General features: G+C 40.4%; 1 protein-coding gene across 2 annotated transcripts in view; it reads right to left on the bottom strand.

Annotated features, from left to right (window-relative positions):
- The window catches only part of LOC306810328 (SAM domain-containing protein SAMSN-1-like), a 35,234-nt gene that overhangs the window by 9,075 nt on the left and 9,503 nt on the right, over positions 1-16,656 (bottom strand). The window contains exons 2-7 of one of the 2 annotated variants that reach the window (XM_079322793.1): positions 9,972-10,043; positions 9,244-9,399; positions 7,188-7,308; positions 4,970-5,121; positions 2,753-2,959; positions 1,056-1,206 (exon numbers count right to left, since the gene is read on the bottom strand). In XM_079322793.1, coding sequence (XP_079178919.1) covers positions 1,056-1,206; positions 2,753-2,959; positions 4,970-5,121; positions 7,188-7,308; positions 9,244-9,399; positions 9,972-10,043 — 859 coding nt within the window. The remainder of the gene's footprint in view (positions 1-1,055; positions 1,207-2,752; positions 2,960-4,969; positions 5,122-7,187; positions 7,309-9,243; positions 9,400-9,971; positions 10,044-16,656) is intronic. The other variant, XM_079322794.1, reaches the window with a different exon arrangement.

The raw sequence follows: 16,656 nt of genomic DNA on the forward strand, positions 1-16,656 counted from the left end.
AACACACTTTACTCAGTATATACGTTTTCAGGTGACTTCCTGGCAGATCCCTGTGATAAAACTGCAAAATGTAACCCTTTTTTTTCTGGATTCGCTTTTTCAGTTATTGCTTCTACATAGACAGCCCTTCAAGAGTGCTTTTCAAACCTGTATTCTCACAAAGCTATGGACCAGAAAGATCTTTTGAACCTGGAGGGCAAAGAGAACCTTTCCAATGCCACTCCAGCATGTCTGCAAGAGCCTTTCTCTGGAATCTGAATAAGAACAGGAACAACTTAATGTACAAATGGAGTTCCAAAAAAAGCCCATTCAGCAAAAAAATGGAAAACTGCCTACCTACTGAGGAGATAATAAGTGGATGTCTGACAAAAATTGATATTAAACTACCCCAGGAAGGCATTGTTTATCCTTCTCTCTCTTTTCCATGCTTCTCAATTGGAAGTGCACATTTGATTACATGACTGTTCAGCATAGGGGGAGTATGCACAAATATTAATGACGATAAAAACCCCTCCTGTTTTGGCTGAGTGCCTAATTAAGTAGATGCTTATCTGTAGTTTCTAGAAAATTGATATAAATTATTTACAATTCGAAGTCAGACTGGAAATATCATTAAAATATCATGAGAAAAGTTTTCCTGTTCCATATCCTAGCTTTTCCAGTCCTCACAAAAGGAAATAGTAAAGAAAACAAAATGGTGATCAAGATATGTGCATATACACACCCCATATGTTCAACTCTTGGAAGCTCACCAGAAACACAGGTTAGATTAATTTTGAGAGAAGAATGAAAATAAGCTATTAGTGGTTTTTGGTTTTTTTGTTTGGTTGGTTTTTGTTTGTTTTTTTTTTAACAATACTTTCTTACAAAAAAAATAAAAAGCTAATTTGGATAAGGATTTAAGTGTGCGATGAAGTGAGGGAAGAAAAAAAATTGTAATTATCTTCAGAATGTTGCTTAAAAAATGAAAGAAAATTCTTTACTAGAGCTGTTTGAACTAATTCTTTTGCTTAAGATCCTAGTGCATATACTCTTAACAAATCTTAAACACTTACTGTCACAGTCTTGTAGATTTTCAATGACTGATAACAATCTTGCCCTGTCTTCTGGGTCCGAAATATTTAATTCAATAAGGTGGCTTTCCTGTAGATCCTTTAAGTCCTCTAGAGTCTCATAGCCATTCAGCAGGAGGCTTGAGGCATATTCCTACGAAAGGAAACAAGGAAATCCTCTCATGGAAACAAGCACTATGTTCAGTGGATGAATAGGCACAATTTCACTTTTTCTTTTTGGCCAGGTTGAAATGGGCTCCAGTCCAGTTGATTTACCTTTGGCAGAGGTGGAGAGCAAGAGGGAGCAGAGGCAGAGATGCCTGGGACCCTCCTGGCCATGGCAGCATCTGTGCCTGAGCTCTACAGCACAGTCCAGCAGCAAGCAGGACCAGGACAGAGCTCTTCCAGAAACTGTTTAATCTGCTGAGTGTCTGGACTGTTGTGGGTCACTCCATGAGTGTCTCCCATGCTGAGGCCAGGAGAGCCTCTGAGGAAAGAAGTGCTCTGCCTTTTCATAGGAGGAAACTCTGGATACAAGCAAGGGGAGAAGCAGAGGGAGCCCTGGGCCCTGCTGTGTCACACAAGGTCCCTCTTGAGCTGTGTGTTGACTCAGTACAGAACTCTGTGCATGCTCCAGGGAAAGGAGTGTTTGCATCAGCAGCAAAGCAATTACCCTTATTAAAAATGTTACTTGTAAATCATGACCTCATTACACTTTGACACTCAGTCAAGATCTAGGGCTGCAGAGAGGGAGAGAGCATAGTGCAAAAACACTATTGTTCCCTAAAGAGCATAAGAAATCAGAAACACAAATTCTCAGTTTTGGCACTGGAGTCAGGCTGCAGCCCTGCTCCTGAAATATCCACAGCCACACATCTGTCCTTGAGCACACAGCTGCAGTCAGGCTGACCTGACACCTCACCAGTGTCCCTCTCTGAGTGGAGTCTCCTAGCCCAGCCACATGATGAGGTAAAATGCAGTTCTGAAAGCCACTCATGTTGCCTTTCCACGTCTTAAAAATTGAGAGCCAGGCACAGTTAAGTGATAAGGGGCTTTTACCTCAATATTTTAATAAGGATCCTTATGGTGTGCCACTTGACCAAGGTGGAATGTGCCACAATGCACACACATGATAGATCCCATATTCAATTTATAGACCTTAAAAATTAGTATATCTAACAAGGATGCCCCAATGGGAGGCCTGGATGACTGGTATGATATGCTCCCATCCATGGAATTCCCCCTGGATCGGCCAAATCTCTGGTTTACAGGACATGTTCTAGAGAGAACCTTGGTTTCCCAAGATAGTGTAGGGTTTTCTGGCCTCCTGCTATTGGTCTCCTGGCTTAACAAAATACTAGGGCTATGCTAAATTATCAGGCTTAAGGAATTACAAAGAAATTCTTTCTTTTTCTTTCTTTTTCTTTTTTTTAAAGGAAATACAATCTTGCATGCTAAGAATACTGAGGACACATTGAAGTTATATAAAAGGCATATAAAAGAAAATACAAAAAATCATCTTGGCATTGCTCACATCAGATAAAAGAGAGGCATGAGGTTGCTTTGCTTTACTTTGCTTTGCTTTGCTGACATCAAAACTGCTGAAACCTGCCTTTCTCCTCCAGCCTGTAAATGACATTCAAACCCGAGCGCACAGAACGGGAACGTTTCAAATAGAGCTGGGAAATGCCTTGGCTGACCTGCAGGTGGACACATTCCAGGAGCTCTTGCAATGTTTTAGGCTTGGTCCTTTTGCTTCCTCTGTGTGGGTTTGTCTTTCTGGGTGCAGCTTCTTCTTCCAAGATAATATCCACGTAAATGAACTTGAAATTTCCTACTTTGTTGTTCAGCATGCCTGTCCATATGCCCATGGGAGTTTTGCAGATGATATCTATGATGTCTCCTTTCTACAACAATAAAAAAAAGCACACCACTGCTTATAAAAAACCTCTGCTTTGTTATATGTAGCTTTTCCTCTATGGACCAAAACCAGCATGAGTCAGTGCGAAGTAACTTTTTTTAATTACCTAGATTTAGTGCTTTTGCTTTTATAAAATCCCAGGAAAATAATTACAGAAAGTGGAGCTAGTCCTTATCTCCAAACCTTTGCAAAAGAGAGGTGAGCATAAGCAGCCCCCTCACTGTTTTTGTGCTCTACTTGGTCCCTGAAAAGGGATAGGGTTGCTTCAGCAATTAACTTTTGTCATGGGCAGTGGGTGTAGTTTTGGCAAAAAACGAAAAATTACTGTAAGGTTATTTTCAAAATATGTGCCATAGCATTTACAGAATAATCTTATTATCTAGCCTCTCAAGGGTCTTCTAAAACACATAGCTGACCTATGTGAAAGGTGGACTCCTACCCATTTTACAGTAAAAAACACTGTCTACTTTTCTCAAAGACAATAAAGAACATTTAACTCCCTTAACAAATATGAGTGCTTAAAAGGGTGACAACACAGCTATATCAAGAGGGCTTTTTGGTAAAGGTGTTCAAAGCCACACTGTGGGAACCAAGGTCTCAGCTCAAGAAAATTGTCATTCTGAGTAATTCTCATAGTAAAAAGGCTCTTACAAAGTCATATACCCTACACAACTCGCTCCCAAGGACCTCAGAAATGAGCCCTCTATTCTTGGCACATATCATAGAAAAATGTTGAAAGCCTTTGAAGAGTTATCCAACAAATTTCTTCTTCGTTTGGGATTGTGTTACAAAGTTAGAAATCAAAATCAGTTTGTTAAGATGTGTCCACAGCTCCAACACTGACATCTTTTCTGTCTGGTCAAGGAACAGCAGGTCAAGTGGTCACCCTAGTTTTGGTAGAAACCCAAGTACAAAATTGATTGTGAGCTGGTGACCTGGTTTAGTTAGAACATGGGGCTCAGAGCTGTGAGCACATTTGAAATGGAAATTAAACAAACATTTATTTAAAGCTCTATAGGCACATGCTATTCTACAAACTCATGCATTGATGTGGATGCAGGTCAGGATTAGGCAGTGGCTCCAAGCCAACTGCAGATGCACTTTGAATGCAGATTCAGGGTACTGAAATTTTGTGTGATAAGTATGGGGAATTTCAACCCTAAGTATTAGTTTATAATTCCAAAATACACCACCCTAGTGACTAAAAAAGATACCTGTATGATGCAGGAGATATTTGCCATTTCATAACCAGTTAAATAGTTAAAACAGTTAAACTGTATTAAAAGAAATGCCTTTGATGTGGATGGAAGTGGAGGGCAAGTGATGAAGACTGCAAGTACCAGAAGAGCAACAGTTCTCATGTAGGCCAGAGAGGAGGAGAGGGAGTTTGTGTGAGATACAGGACTTGGCAGAAACAAGAAGCTGTGAAGAAGAAAAGAAGGGCTGGGTTTTTTTAGTAATGTTCAGCTGGGCCCCTGTTTGTTGCTTCTCATCCTCACTCACACAGCCCAGACAGCCCTTGCCATGTCTGAAGAACATTCAAACACAGGCTTAGAGAAAAGTTTAATGGAAAGCCAAACTGTTTTCCTTAAAGAAAAGTTTAATGAAAAGGCAAAAGGCAATGAGTGCCACTGAGATTTGAATATATCCCAGTTGTGATAGTGAAAGCTTGAGGAGACAACTTCACATCCTATGAGACTGTACTCTTTCTTACTCCAGAAAATGTATATGGGTAGCAATATGTATTTTACTCTGAGGAAAGCTGGGGTATTTAGGGAGATACCATGAAGAGGTTACTACCTGGAACCTGTGCCTTAAAAATCTTTTAGCAGCACTTTAGCAGCTAAACCGAGCACTGCGAAACCAGATCAGCTTGATTTTAGAGTATTTTACATGCTTAGGCAGTTAAAAATTCATTACTAAATGTATGACTGGCATGTAAAATCTGGTCCCCTGGCATTGCTGGAGGGAAGGAAGGAGTCCTGGTGGCTGTTACCTTGATTTTGAGGGAGTCGGTGTCGTAGGGGCTGGGGGTGAAGTCGGTGTGCACCTTGGCGCGGCCGCAGAAGGGGCCGGTGTAGGGCACCTCGTCCTCCAGGCGCAGGCTGTCCCTGTTGCTGGTGCCATCCGAGCAGCTGGTCACCCCACCTGGCAGAGACACAGCTTGAGACACCCCTGCACCAAGTGCCCACACATCCCACCCAAAGGGAACGTTCAACACCACACAGAGCGTATTCTGTGTGGGTTTGGCACATTCCGGGTGTGCTGGGTTGATGTGACCAGAAATGTGTATTCCATCACCATCTATTAAAACCAGGTGGGGCAGTGACCCTTATCTCCATGGCATATACTATCTGCTAATGGGCCATCTTAAAGACAAGATGGGGAATCATCTTTATCTTTTCCACAACCCATCCTCCTTCCAGGAAGATATCATCTGCTGATGGGCCATTGAGTCCCACTGTATGACTGATAAAATTACATCATCCCATTGGGAGATGCTCCAGCCAGGGGGAGCAGCCAAGCCTTTCCTACCTAGATAAAACTGAGATTTTGGACTAAAAGTTACCATCTTTCCACTGGATTCCAGAGGAGAAGCCAGACCTTTCTACATCATTCCTGGACTTCTGGAGGAAGGCTGTACCCTTCTACAGGAGCACTGCTCCAGCTGAACCACATCTGCCACTGCAGGAGGATGCAGCCACCATTTCATGGGACTGCTACCAACACCCTGACTGACAGGGTGTCAGGTTGCATTCTGACTCTGCCAGTGTTTTGGAATTGCTCTTTGTAATACTGTATTTCTATTTTAATTTTTCTAGTAAAGAACTCTTATTCCTAATTCCCATATCTTTGCCTGAGAGCCCATTAATTCCCAAATTATAATAATTTGGAGGGAGGGGGTTTACATTCTCCATTTCAAAGAGAAGCTTCTGCCTTTATTGGCAGCCACCTGTCCTTCAAACCAGGACAGCAGGATAACTACATTCAATAACAATCATGCTACAAGAGACAGAAGAAAATGGGTAGGAGATCTTTCATTAATATCTTCCCTAAAGTAATCTTTTTCTGGTGATGATACTAATAGACCACACATTTTATTTACAGACTTTTTGAAATATTGCCTCTGCAGATTAATAAAATGTACCCTAAAAGTGCAATTTAGGAAAATAATTCTGCTGAACTTCTGCTGTTTATTCAGAGAAGTGAAAACAAGTGCTGTAGAAGTTATTTTATTTCATTCCACAGCTAGCTGAAACATCAAAGGAACCTGCATTGCAGAGGGAAATTTTAATCTTATCAACATTTCTGCCTGTCATTTTATCCAAGTTGAGCAATAAAATATCAGCAGAGTAATTCAAGCAAATTTGAGCAAGCTCTGCAATATCCCATCCAAATATGTTCTTAGATAAGAGCAGCAGTGTGTTGGAAGTAAACTCCCATATACGATTTTCACAAATCACATCACAGAAAATGATCATAAAAATGGTTTTGTTTGAGGTGATTGCTTAAGTGCACAGCTCCATCTCAGGGCCAGATTAACTAAGTGCAAATGGTCTGGACTGCAGCTCCAGGCTGTGCTCAGGGTGGCACAGCAATGTCACCAGGGATAGCAGTGGCCTGCCACCCAGCAAATATCCACAGCAGAGCAACACAGAGAGGGCTGAGACACATTTCTCATCAGACTCCTCTGCCCTCCAAATGAGACTGCCCTGATGGGGGAGGGTTCTCAGTGGGTTTCAGGGGGGCTGTGTCTCCCTGCCCCGTGCCCCAAAGCTGCCAGGTCAGACCCACATCCCCCACCATGTCAGAGAGACTTTGTCTGCCTCCCATCTCCAGGGCAAAGGATGAACTCACAGCCAGGCCAGCAGGACAGGATGCTTGTGTGGCTGCACCCAGTGATTGCAAATCCAGCACTATGGCTGTGATAACCCCACAAAAATTCATGGCATATATACCAGCAATATGCCCTATAATTCATGTTATTTTATTTTTTTTTTCTTCCGTTAGTATTTCCACTCCTAAAAACACTCAATTTATTTCTGGATAGATGCATATCTACCCTGCTACCCATTTAACCAAATTATACTTTGTCTGCCAGAATGAAGAGCTCTCTACCATCACATTTTTGACCAGCAACTCTGATTCCACAGACAAGCAATAACTATATTGATCCAGTGACTGAATAAGAAGTATAGGTGTCTTGTACTTACTAGATGAGCTCTGGCCACTGTTCAGACTGTAGAGACTTTCCAAAGAGTCACTGGTTTTTAGGGAGACCTTCTCAGTGTGTGTTCCACCACCAGGATCATTGTCATCTTTTCCCTCTTCATTCTTTAACACAAAAATCAAATGTTAACCCCCAAGAAATGTATTTTAAATAAATTTATTTTTTGTTTTAAAGCACTGTTGGAGATTAGCTCATCATTGCACTTTATTAAGAACTCCTTTGAGAGAGAAGGCATTTTAGAAGTTGATTGCTGGTACTTACCATGACCAACAATCACCCCCAGTATTTTATGATCCTGGAAAAATTCCCTGTCTTTTTTCTGCCCCTCTCACTCCATCACACCCCTGCTCAAACAGCTGAGCTAGAAAGACTGCAACACACCATGGCAGAGCTGAAAGCTTGTAATGGGAAATTTGTAGGCAGCCTGATAAGATTTTGCCTGCTTGTCAGAGAAGGGAATGTAAAGCTCAGTTCTGAGAGCAGGTGGTGAGGAGCTGGCTGACACAGCTGTGTTTTACACTGAACTTTTTTAAAGCTGTGCTTTGCACTGAACTTCTGAAGATGCTGGTTGTTTGGTGGCAGGCTGGGGACAGCTTGCACACACACTGGTGTGTTCTAGCACTGTGCTCACCACACTGCCCAGCATTCACCCTGTCCTCCAAACCCAGTGCATTCCAGAATTAACAGGCACATGTTGCTCTCACAAAGTCTAGCAGTGTGTGGAATTGGCCCCTTGAGTTTATACCAAGAAATCACACCTGTTCAAAACAACAAGTTTGTTAAGTTGAAGCCAATGTAACAGATAAATGAAAGAGGGATGATCTTTCAAACTGAGGGATTTTCCAGCAGAATTCATCCTGTTGCCAGTGCATGTGATATCCCTGTGCAACTGAAACTTCCTTTAGCACAATTTATTTGGGGAAAAATTACTTATTCACCAATTAGATGATGAAGCAAAGATGGATGTGTGAAGCAGAGACCCATACTCATATCAGGTAGAGCATTGAAATGAAGAACTATACTGGTTTTCAATAAGAATTGTGCTTGTTACACCAGCCAGCAGCATAACAGTTTAATCAGGAGGCTGGTATTGATTGTCATCATCTCCTGCAGGAATGAAGATCATGCCACATGTGTGTCCAACCAGATAATCCATTGAATTTCTGTCATGAGAATTGTTGCTTTAAATGTGCAGAAAGGAAATAAAAAAATATAATATAAAGATTGTGGGTTGGATTTTACGAAAAAAAAAAAAAAAAACAAAAAAAAAAAACGGATCCTTGTCTTGGTTCTCCAAAACCATTTAAAGGTACCCTGCAAAAATTATTTTCTACTTGTGAGGTTCCTCATTTATTTTCCTTACTTGATATTGACACATGAGCTAGGATGCAGACTAGCTAGATTTTTTAGGATTGTAAAGTGTGACAAGTTTTTCTCCTTATGTTTTTAAATTTTGGAACTTACTGATAAAAAGTACTGAGAAAACAGGGTTTGCAGTATGTGCAAGATTATGTTTTTTATGTTTAATAAAGATAGTTTCACTGAGATTAGATAAGGTAAAAGGAGATAAGGTATATGAGTTGGAATTCTCTAGGATGCTGGCTGACCTTTACAAAGTGGACTTCAGAAATAATTCTTGTATAGGGAGATAAATTCTTCTAATTAAGCTCTTTGTACAAACTGAGCATCAGGTTGATCATGGAGTTCAACCAATACTCCCCTGTCTCCACATGAGGAGGGTTTTTTTATGCTTGTACACACATGCTCATACAAATGTTCCTTGATGAAAAAGCAAAATTAAATGATGTAAAACTCTTATGACTCTCTTGGGCCCTTACTATTGATTTCTGTGTATATTAAAATCCACATGAAAGAACAGCTACATACCAAAAGCTGGCTAAATTCCGCTAGTGTTGTTACCCTGGTTTTATGGTTTGTCACAACTGAGGACAGTTGAAACATGAACAGAAAAAAATGCACATAATATTTTTGCTATACATGTATTTCCAACAAACACAAGGCTCTTAGGCTGTACTTACCATCTCCTCAGAGAGTGCCTTGATGTATTTTTTACCCATCTTTTTCTTCATGGTAAGTGAAATGGCTCTCATCTTCTTACTCAGACTTCCTCCATTGTTTGCTGCTTTGATTTGTACTGCTTCCCCAATGTCACTTATAGTCTCCAGCTCAGATATCTGTTTGGAAATCAAAAAGCAAGCAATAACTCACCATAAAAATAAAATGCAGCATACTGAAGCAGGAATTACTGGGAAATATTAAGGACACTAACAAAGTTAGCATGACAAAATTCAGTCATGGCCATTTTCCTTGGAAACTGTGTACCTAAACTGGTTTGCATCACAATGCTCTATGTATGAATGATAGAAAGAAAATCTGTTTTATGGTAGGTAATGCTGTTTCCCATTATTTATTGTCCCTAACATCAATAAGAATTGAAGGAAATTTTGCAGAGGTCTTGAAAACAAAAGTGAGACATCTGTGGGTTACTTGTAAAGTGCTGGTTACTTTGGGCATGCACTGGTGTGAAGTGATTTTTATTTTTTTTTTATTATTTCTGTTTTCACATCAAAGTGCCAAAGTTCAGGTGTGATTCTCTTGTATATTTTGTCAAGGTCTCAATCACTCAGATGCACGTATACAAGCAAAGTTCTCACCACTGTAAAATTTACACAACGGCTTTCCAATTATTTGCATAACTGTAGTGGGAAAGGGAGCTGCAGAAATTTAAAGTTTGTGTTGTACAGACCTCAGCTGAGTCATCTGCCTTGGATATTGAGTGATGCCTGAAACGGTCAAAGCTTCCAAAGCTGCTTGTGCGCTGCAAAAGAAAAGACAAACCTTCACTCACTGCTGGTGTTTTGCTTTGTTCTGCTATTCAGACTCAAACAAATTAAATTTAATTAAGACTTAAATAAAACTTTCAAGCCACCTGTTGGTGTCCCATATCAGTGGACCATGGACTGCTACATCCTGCCAGAAACAAAATACAAGGTGACTGTAGAGGAAAAAAATGTGACTGTACAGGAAGAAGTAGAAAAATACAAGCAAGAGAAACAATACTCCTTTAAATAAGGTAATGAATATGATTATGAGGTCTTCTACATCTGTTTCACATTATTTCTGTATATAGATAACCATGCATTATTTGCAGGTAAGAAAGACTTTTTTATGAGTTTACAAAAGGTGTTTTCATAAATATGATACAAGCAATAGTCTTGGTTTTGGTGGTGTAAATTGTGGCAATTTATACAATGTATTTTTGCAGCTGGGGAGACAATTTATGGTTATTCACCATCAGGAATGAGCAAGGACTGCTGAGGATTATGAACACATCCTGTCCAGAATGCACACATTGCAGAGGGAGTAAGTAACAGAATAATCAGGCAGGCCTCATGCTTTTCTTCCCAATTTTTCAATGAGAAATTCTGGCTTTTAAACATAAATGGGTACAATTTTCTGCCATGCCACGGCTTTACTTGGCTTAACAAAGCTGCATCACCTGAGCTGTGCATTAAGAGACAGTGAATGGATTGCTCTGACCTCCCTCTAGTTTTTACTCTTTCTGCATGTGGATAGATGACATGGAAAGGAGGGAAGTAGCACAGCAGATTTTGAGGAGAGGGGTCATACAGAAATACCTGTCAGACATGACCAGGCAGAGCTGCCTGACACTGCACTGCCCTTGGTGGCAAAATGTATAAAATTGGCATTGATGACAAGTTGGGAGTTTGCTTCCAGAAACAGCCAGAATTTGGACATCTCTCCACTCTACACTGTCTTTAAGGGCTTGTTTTTATGTCTTCACCAATACTCACAGCTCAATCTAGAATAACTCGTGTTTTTATAAGCACTTCCCTTTTCCATGCTAAATGAAAGTCTTTAATGCAGTATGAGAGCTCTTGAGCAGGGTTCACTATTATATATGAGGTAATGCAATCTCAATCTGCTTTTGAGTATTCAAAATCCCCTCTGAAGAAAAAAACCACCAAACTAAAATAGCAAACCACAAAATAAATACATTCTGTCTGATTTAATAAGTGACTTCAGACTGGGCTTCAGATTTTCCTGTACTTTTTCATCCTTTTGCCTTGCCCATGTGATCTCAGCTGAACTAGTTCCTTGTTCCATTGCTTTCTTCCCCCACCCTGACCACATGAGTCATATTTTCATCTCCCCCACGTTTCTAAAGCCCCTGCTGTGCACTCTTCACCTGGCATCTCCCTGCTTTTGCTGTCAATCCAGGAACTTCACAAACCTCAAAAGGCTTGTGAGCTCCCAGCTTTACTATGACAGAGTTCCAGTCTTCTCCATCAGGCAAGAATTGTCATGAGGCAGCCTCAGAAACAGCAGAGGTGGAACATCCTCAGAAACAACAGATGTGGAGCATCCTTTGGGCAACGAAAGAGGAGGAGCAAAGGGATGGTTTGGGAACCTTCACACTGCCTAATGCTGGCATGGACCTGCTTCCAGAGAAGTTAAGGAGAAATCCCTCATTGATGTATTTCCCTGTTTCTCCAAACTTATTATTAACCAGCTCTGCCACCTCCCCAAAAAAATGAATGTGGACATAGCAATGGGAGCCTGAGCAGAGTCAGATGGAAAAGGAAAGACTACCTATATTTTGGGTCCATAATCTAAGCAGCACAGCTTAAAAGAATAATAACATCCTCTTCTCTCCCCCTCTATATTTCTGGGCACATCTAACCTGAAAAATACTTCCAGCCAGAGGTTATTTGAAGAAACTGACCTAGATTTGTGAATATTTTTGGACAACTATAATGACATTTACTATTCACTCAGAGAAAAAAAAAAAAAAAAAAAAGACAAAAATCACAGCTGTCCTCTTAATTGATTGTAAAATCTCTGTTGTCTAAACGTTGTGGTGTGTTTGTTTCTTTTTACATTGTGAAATTAAAAAAGACAATTTGAATTCTACATTTAATTTTTATCTAAAATTCCCATAAAGAGCTTTGCTATTAAGTAGATGAAGAACATCCTGTGACAAGGGGTTATCTCAATAGTATGATATAAAAACATAGCCCTGAGGATTATGGTTCTATTAGACAGGATTAACACCTTTCACTAGCTTGTCAACCCAGCCAAATGTACCCTGCAGCACAGAGCAGGAGGGAGAAGGGAGCCTGGGATTCACAGCAATACTGGGAAGAGAAAGTATAAAATTGTCTCAGCAATCTCAAAACATACACTGACCTTTCTGTTGCATTCCAACACTTCAATATGCCTAGTAGGAATAAGTGCATATTAAAGTACAGATGTGGTTGAAATAGTTTTAAATGAACAAGAGAAAAAAAATTATTTAGTGTTGGTCTTACCTATAAACAGCTTGAGCACAGGGAAATCAGTTATTCTTTTTTGACCCTTGAAACAACCTCATATCCTACATGTGCAGGAGCCTTGGGCTATTTGGTAGTGCTCTTCAGTGTTGCTTCATCCTTATTAAATATTAATAAGGGTTACAGGATGATTTCCACTGTTCTAGATAATGGTCTTGCTGCACTGGAGAGCACTGAATAGGGCTACTTCAGCAGTTCTCTACACTAACTTTTTCCATTAAGTAATCAATAGGCACCACCTTTTAAAAATGTATCCAACCCCATTATACTGATAACGAAAAGCAGATTTAGGAGCTCCTGGCTGCAAAGGAAATGGGACTATTACTTTCAGTAGTGTCAGTCACTGCATTAGTGTCAGGGAACACCTACTTTGTGAAGATATGGACAGGCCTTATTTCCAGGTGAAGGGAAGCTTTTAAAGTAAATGCAAAGCTACTAAGAGAAAATACGCTATTGACTTTTGATACCAGGATTCAGCATCCTATAAAGTTAAGTGGTTTTTCTGGCTCAATTCATGCAAGAGCTACCCAGGGATATGTTAAGCAAATATGAATTTGCTCAGTAAAATCTAATGGAGGCATGGGCAGAGGGAGAAACAACTGTGTTTTCCCGCACAAGGACTGATCAAATGATTTCTATAAATCAACACATTAACTTTCATCTCTTCCATTCAGTATTCCAAACTAACATAATAAAAAATATCAAATATACTTTCAAGTATTTGAAAACCTTCTTCCATCTTCTCCTATATAATTTATTCCCTGAAATCCAGAAACTTTAAATAATCCTTTTAAAGGGATAAGTGCTTGTAATTGTTGTTTATTTTAATTTGGACAGTCTGGAGTTGATTGTCTGGTTTGTCTGTAAATAGCCTATTATTTTTCCCTAGAAAATAATATGGTATGGTATGCAAATAGTAAGACAACAACAGGTTCTGCAATCCATGTCTTTCTGTTATGAAACATCTTTCCCTTGTAGGACATATCATAGGAGAAGTGAGTTCTTGTCTGCAACAAACTAGTCAGAGCTTCCCTGTGTCTAAAAACGACCTTTGAGCCAAAACTGACAGCAGTTATCCTGATAAATAATCATTGTTGGAGATATTAATCCCATATTTTTCTTTGGACAATTCACACTGCTCAGCAATCTGGTTGCCTGCTGTCAGAAATCCTGGCCCATTATATTTTGCTTCTAGTCTATTCAAAATATCTTTTAAGTCCCACATGTGTCAAAGGCTTTGTACTGACCCTCTCACACAAGTAAATCTCTTAAAATTCCTCCATGCATTTTAATTTTTAGTTTCCATTCATCTTTTGACTACCCAAACCATGTAAGCTGTATAGGAGCAAATGTGGACACTGGAAGTAATAAAAAGAGAGCTCAGCATGTTGCTCAATTTCCTTGCCTGCCACAGACACTTGTCTGCTTCCCTCTTTTTTGAAAGCAGACACAGCAGCCTTCAAGAGAACAGCCTGTTCTTGCTGCTCTGATTGATGGAGATAAGTGGAGATCAGGATTTGATTCATTTGTTCTATTCTCTGATGGTTCCAGTCCCTTCAGAAGGAGGGAATCACTCTGAGAATGAAAGAGTTACCAAGTAGGGATAAATATTTCCACTCTGCTAGCTTCTCTTCTTGCATAGATAATCAAAAGAATTGTCTCCTACTTTCCCAGATGGCAAGATAGCAATTTATAGCTTTTTGGATGTTCTGTGGAAAAAAAACCCCACAAACCAAGCACCACTGAAAAATTCCTCACTTCTGTATAAAGAATGAGAATTTGCATAAAAGATTAAACAACTCTCCAAAGGGTAAGGGAAGCGATAAAAAACATCATGACCTCTCTACCACATGGAATTTTTCCTATTTACACATTAGTTACACATAGAGAACTTCTGACCACTAACCAACACATTAATATAACTTTATAGCCCACATGAAACACGGCCTAAACCTTGCACTTCACCAGACAAAAGCAATAAAAAAGATACAGCTTGTTCCTGCTAACTCAAATAGAGCAATCTACTGAAATGGCATTTTTAACTGGCTTAAAAATGACTCTATAAAAGACTGGTTGTTATCGTGGCCTGGTGTTCAGAAGCTGCATGGAAGTGGGGGAGAGAGGGAAGCAAAGTGAACTTTGAACAGAACTGCCACCATGAAGCCTCAGATCAAACACCCTAACTCTAACGTGGAAAAGGACTGGAAAAGCAAAGGTGAATTAAAAAAAAAAAAAAAAAAAAAAAGAGTTAATCATACCTAACACTACCCCAGGTGAACAAACTGTGCTCTCCAAAGTAAACACTGAGCAGCTGTTTTATCAGTGCCTCTCAGTGGTGCCAGCCTCGGTCTCTGCAGCCTCAATCCCTGCTGACACATGGCACATAGCTCCCAAAAACCCAGCCAGAGTCTCCACTGCAAACCCAGATTCCTTCCCAGGGACACCTTGCCCTGGGCAGGCACTGGGGCTGCTGAGAACAGGGCACAGCTGCTGCTCCTGGAGTTAAACCAGGGTGGGATTGCTGGCAAGGTGTTCCTCTGGAAAGAGGACATGTAGGACATCTGAGCAAAGAGGCAGTTTAGTCTGGCAAAAAAAAAAAAAAAAAAAAAAAAAAAAGAAAGTGCTGCGATGATTAAACTACTTTGTGAGGGACTAAGTAAGGAAGCAGTTTAGGAAATGCCAGTCTTAACACTCAGAAAGTTTTCTGCAAGTGAGCATTGCAAAATGTGCAAGGGGGGAAGGGATCTGAGTCCACTTTCTTTAAATACACATTGACCCTGAATGTTGAGCACCATCATTCCTGCCCAGTTGCTGCAGAGCACTCTCAGTTCCCAGTGAGAAAAGTCACTCCAAGTGCTCTCCTGGCAGTCTGTCCAATTCTGGGAGTGTGCACACAGGTATTTGCAATAATTATGCAATTAAGACTTTATTATTTATATGACATTTAATTAAAAGTGACTTTCAGTGGCACAGAAAACCATGAAAAGAAAATGACTTTAAAAGAAGGTTAAGGATGTGTGACAAACTCAGAGGAGCTATGAAAATGACAGTTAAGGATTTGGCATGATGTGCACTTCCACCTCCCTGCTATCCTTTTTTTACCCTTCATTTACACATGGGCAGAAGCACTGAGAGATGAGCCTTGAAATCCACCCTCCACAAAACCATCCCTGCAGCCGAGGGGAGCACTGCCTGGGTAAAGGCTGGTTAAACACTTGGTAAGCATTGCAGGCTTTGATCTTTAATCCCTTAAATACCAACATCTTTCCTCTCCTGAAACTTCCTCCTCTTCAAACTAGCTGAGTTCACAGACGAATTCTCACATTTCAAAACCAAATCACCTAGCAGCTTCAATTAAGGTCCTTTTCCTGCTTACATATGCAGCATAATTTTAATAATGCTGTGTGTTATCTAGGTCCTGATCTTGCAGGGTTTTGCTGGATTTCCTGTCTGAGAAAAATTACTCATAAACATGTTTGCTTTAAGTGAAGGCAAAAATACCTATGGCCAAAGAGGAGCTGAGAGGAATCCAGCCCCAAAGGTTCAGTTTCCCCCACGCCTGGCCAGCACTCCCACAAGTGGGATAACCAGTGTGCTCTGGCAGAGGAGGTGGGAATGTGGCTCTTCAGGGGAAGGTCTTCCTTCAAATGACCTTCCAGATGAAAACATGATTAAAAAAAAATCACCTCTAAGTCACGGTCAAGTCTGACCGTCCCGAAAGCTCGTTTGTTCTTTTTCTGAAGAGTAAGCAAACTTCAGAAAGCCCTTGCACGAGTTTTACTGCCCTACTGCAGCCTTACCCTTGACAACAGGTAATGACCAACAACAAGCTAATTCTAAGAAACTTGGGGGAGGGGGGCAGAAAGAGAGTTAGTTTTTATTACTTTTAAATGAGTGTTTGATACATCATCTTGGTTCCCCTGATTAATGTTCGCAGCGAACTCAGCCATTGGAGTTGTAATGTTTCTGCAAGCTTCCCTACAGCAAAGCCTAGCCATTAATTCAGTGGCATATGTCAGCTCAGCAGAGCAAGGTCACTCTTCTCTTTCAAGGGGAACCTTTTTAGAAATAATAAAA

This window comes from Erithacus rubecula, assembly GCF_903797595.1.
Source record: "Erithacus rubecula genome assembly, chromosome: 1".
NCBI lineage: Eukaryota > Metazoa > Chordata > Aves > Passeriformes > Muscicapidae > Erithacus > Erithacus rubecula.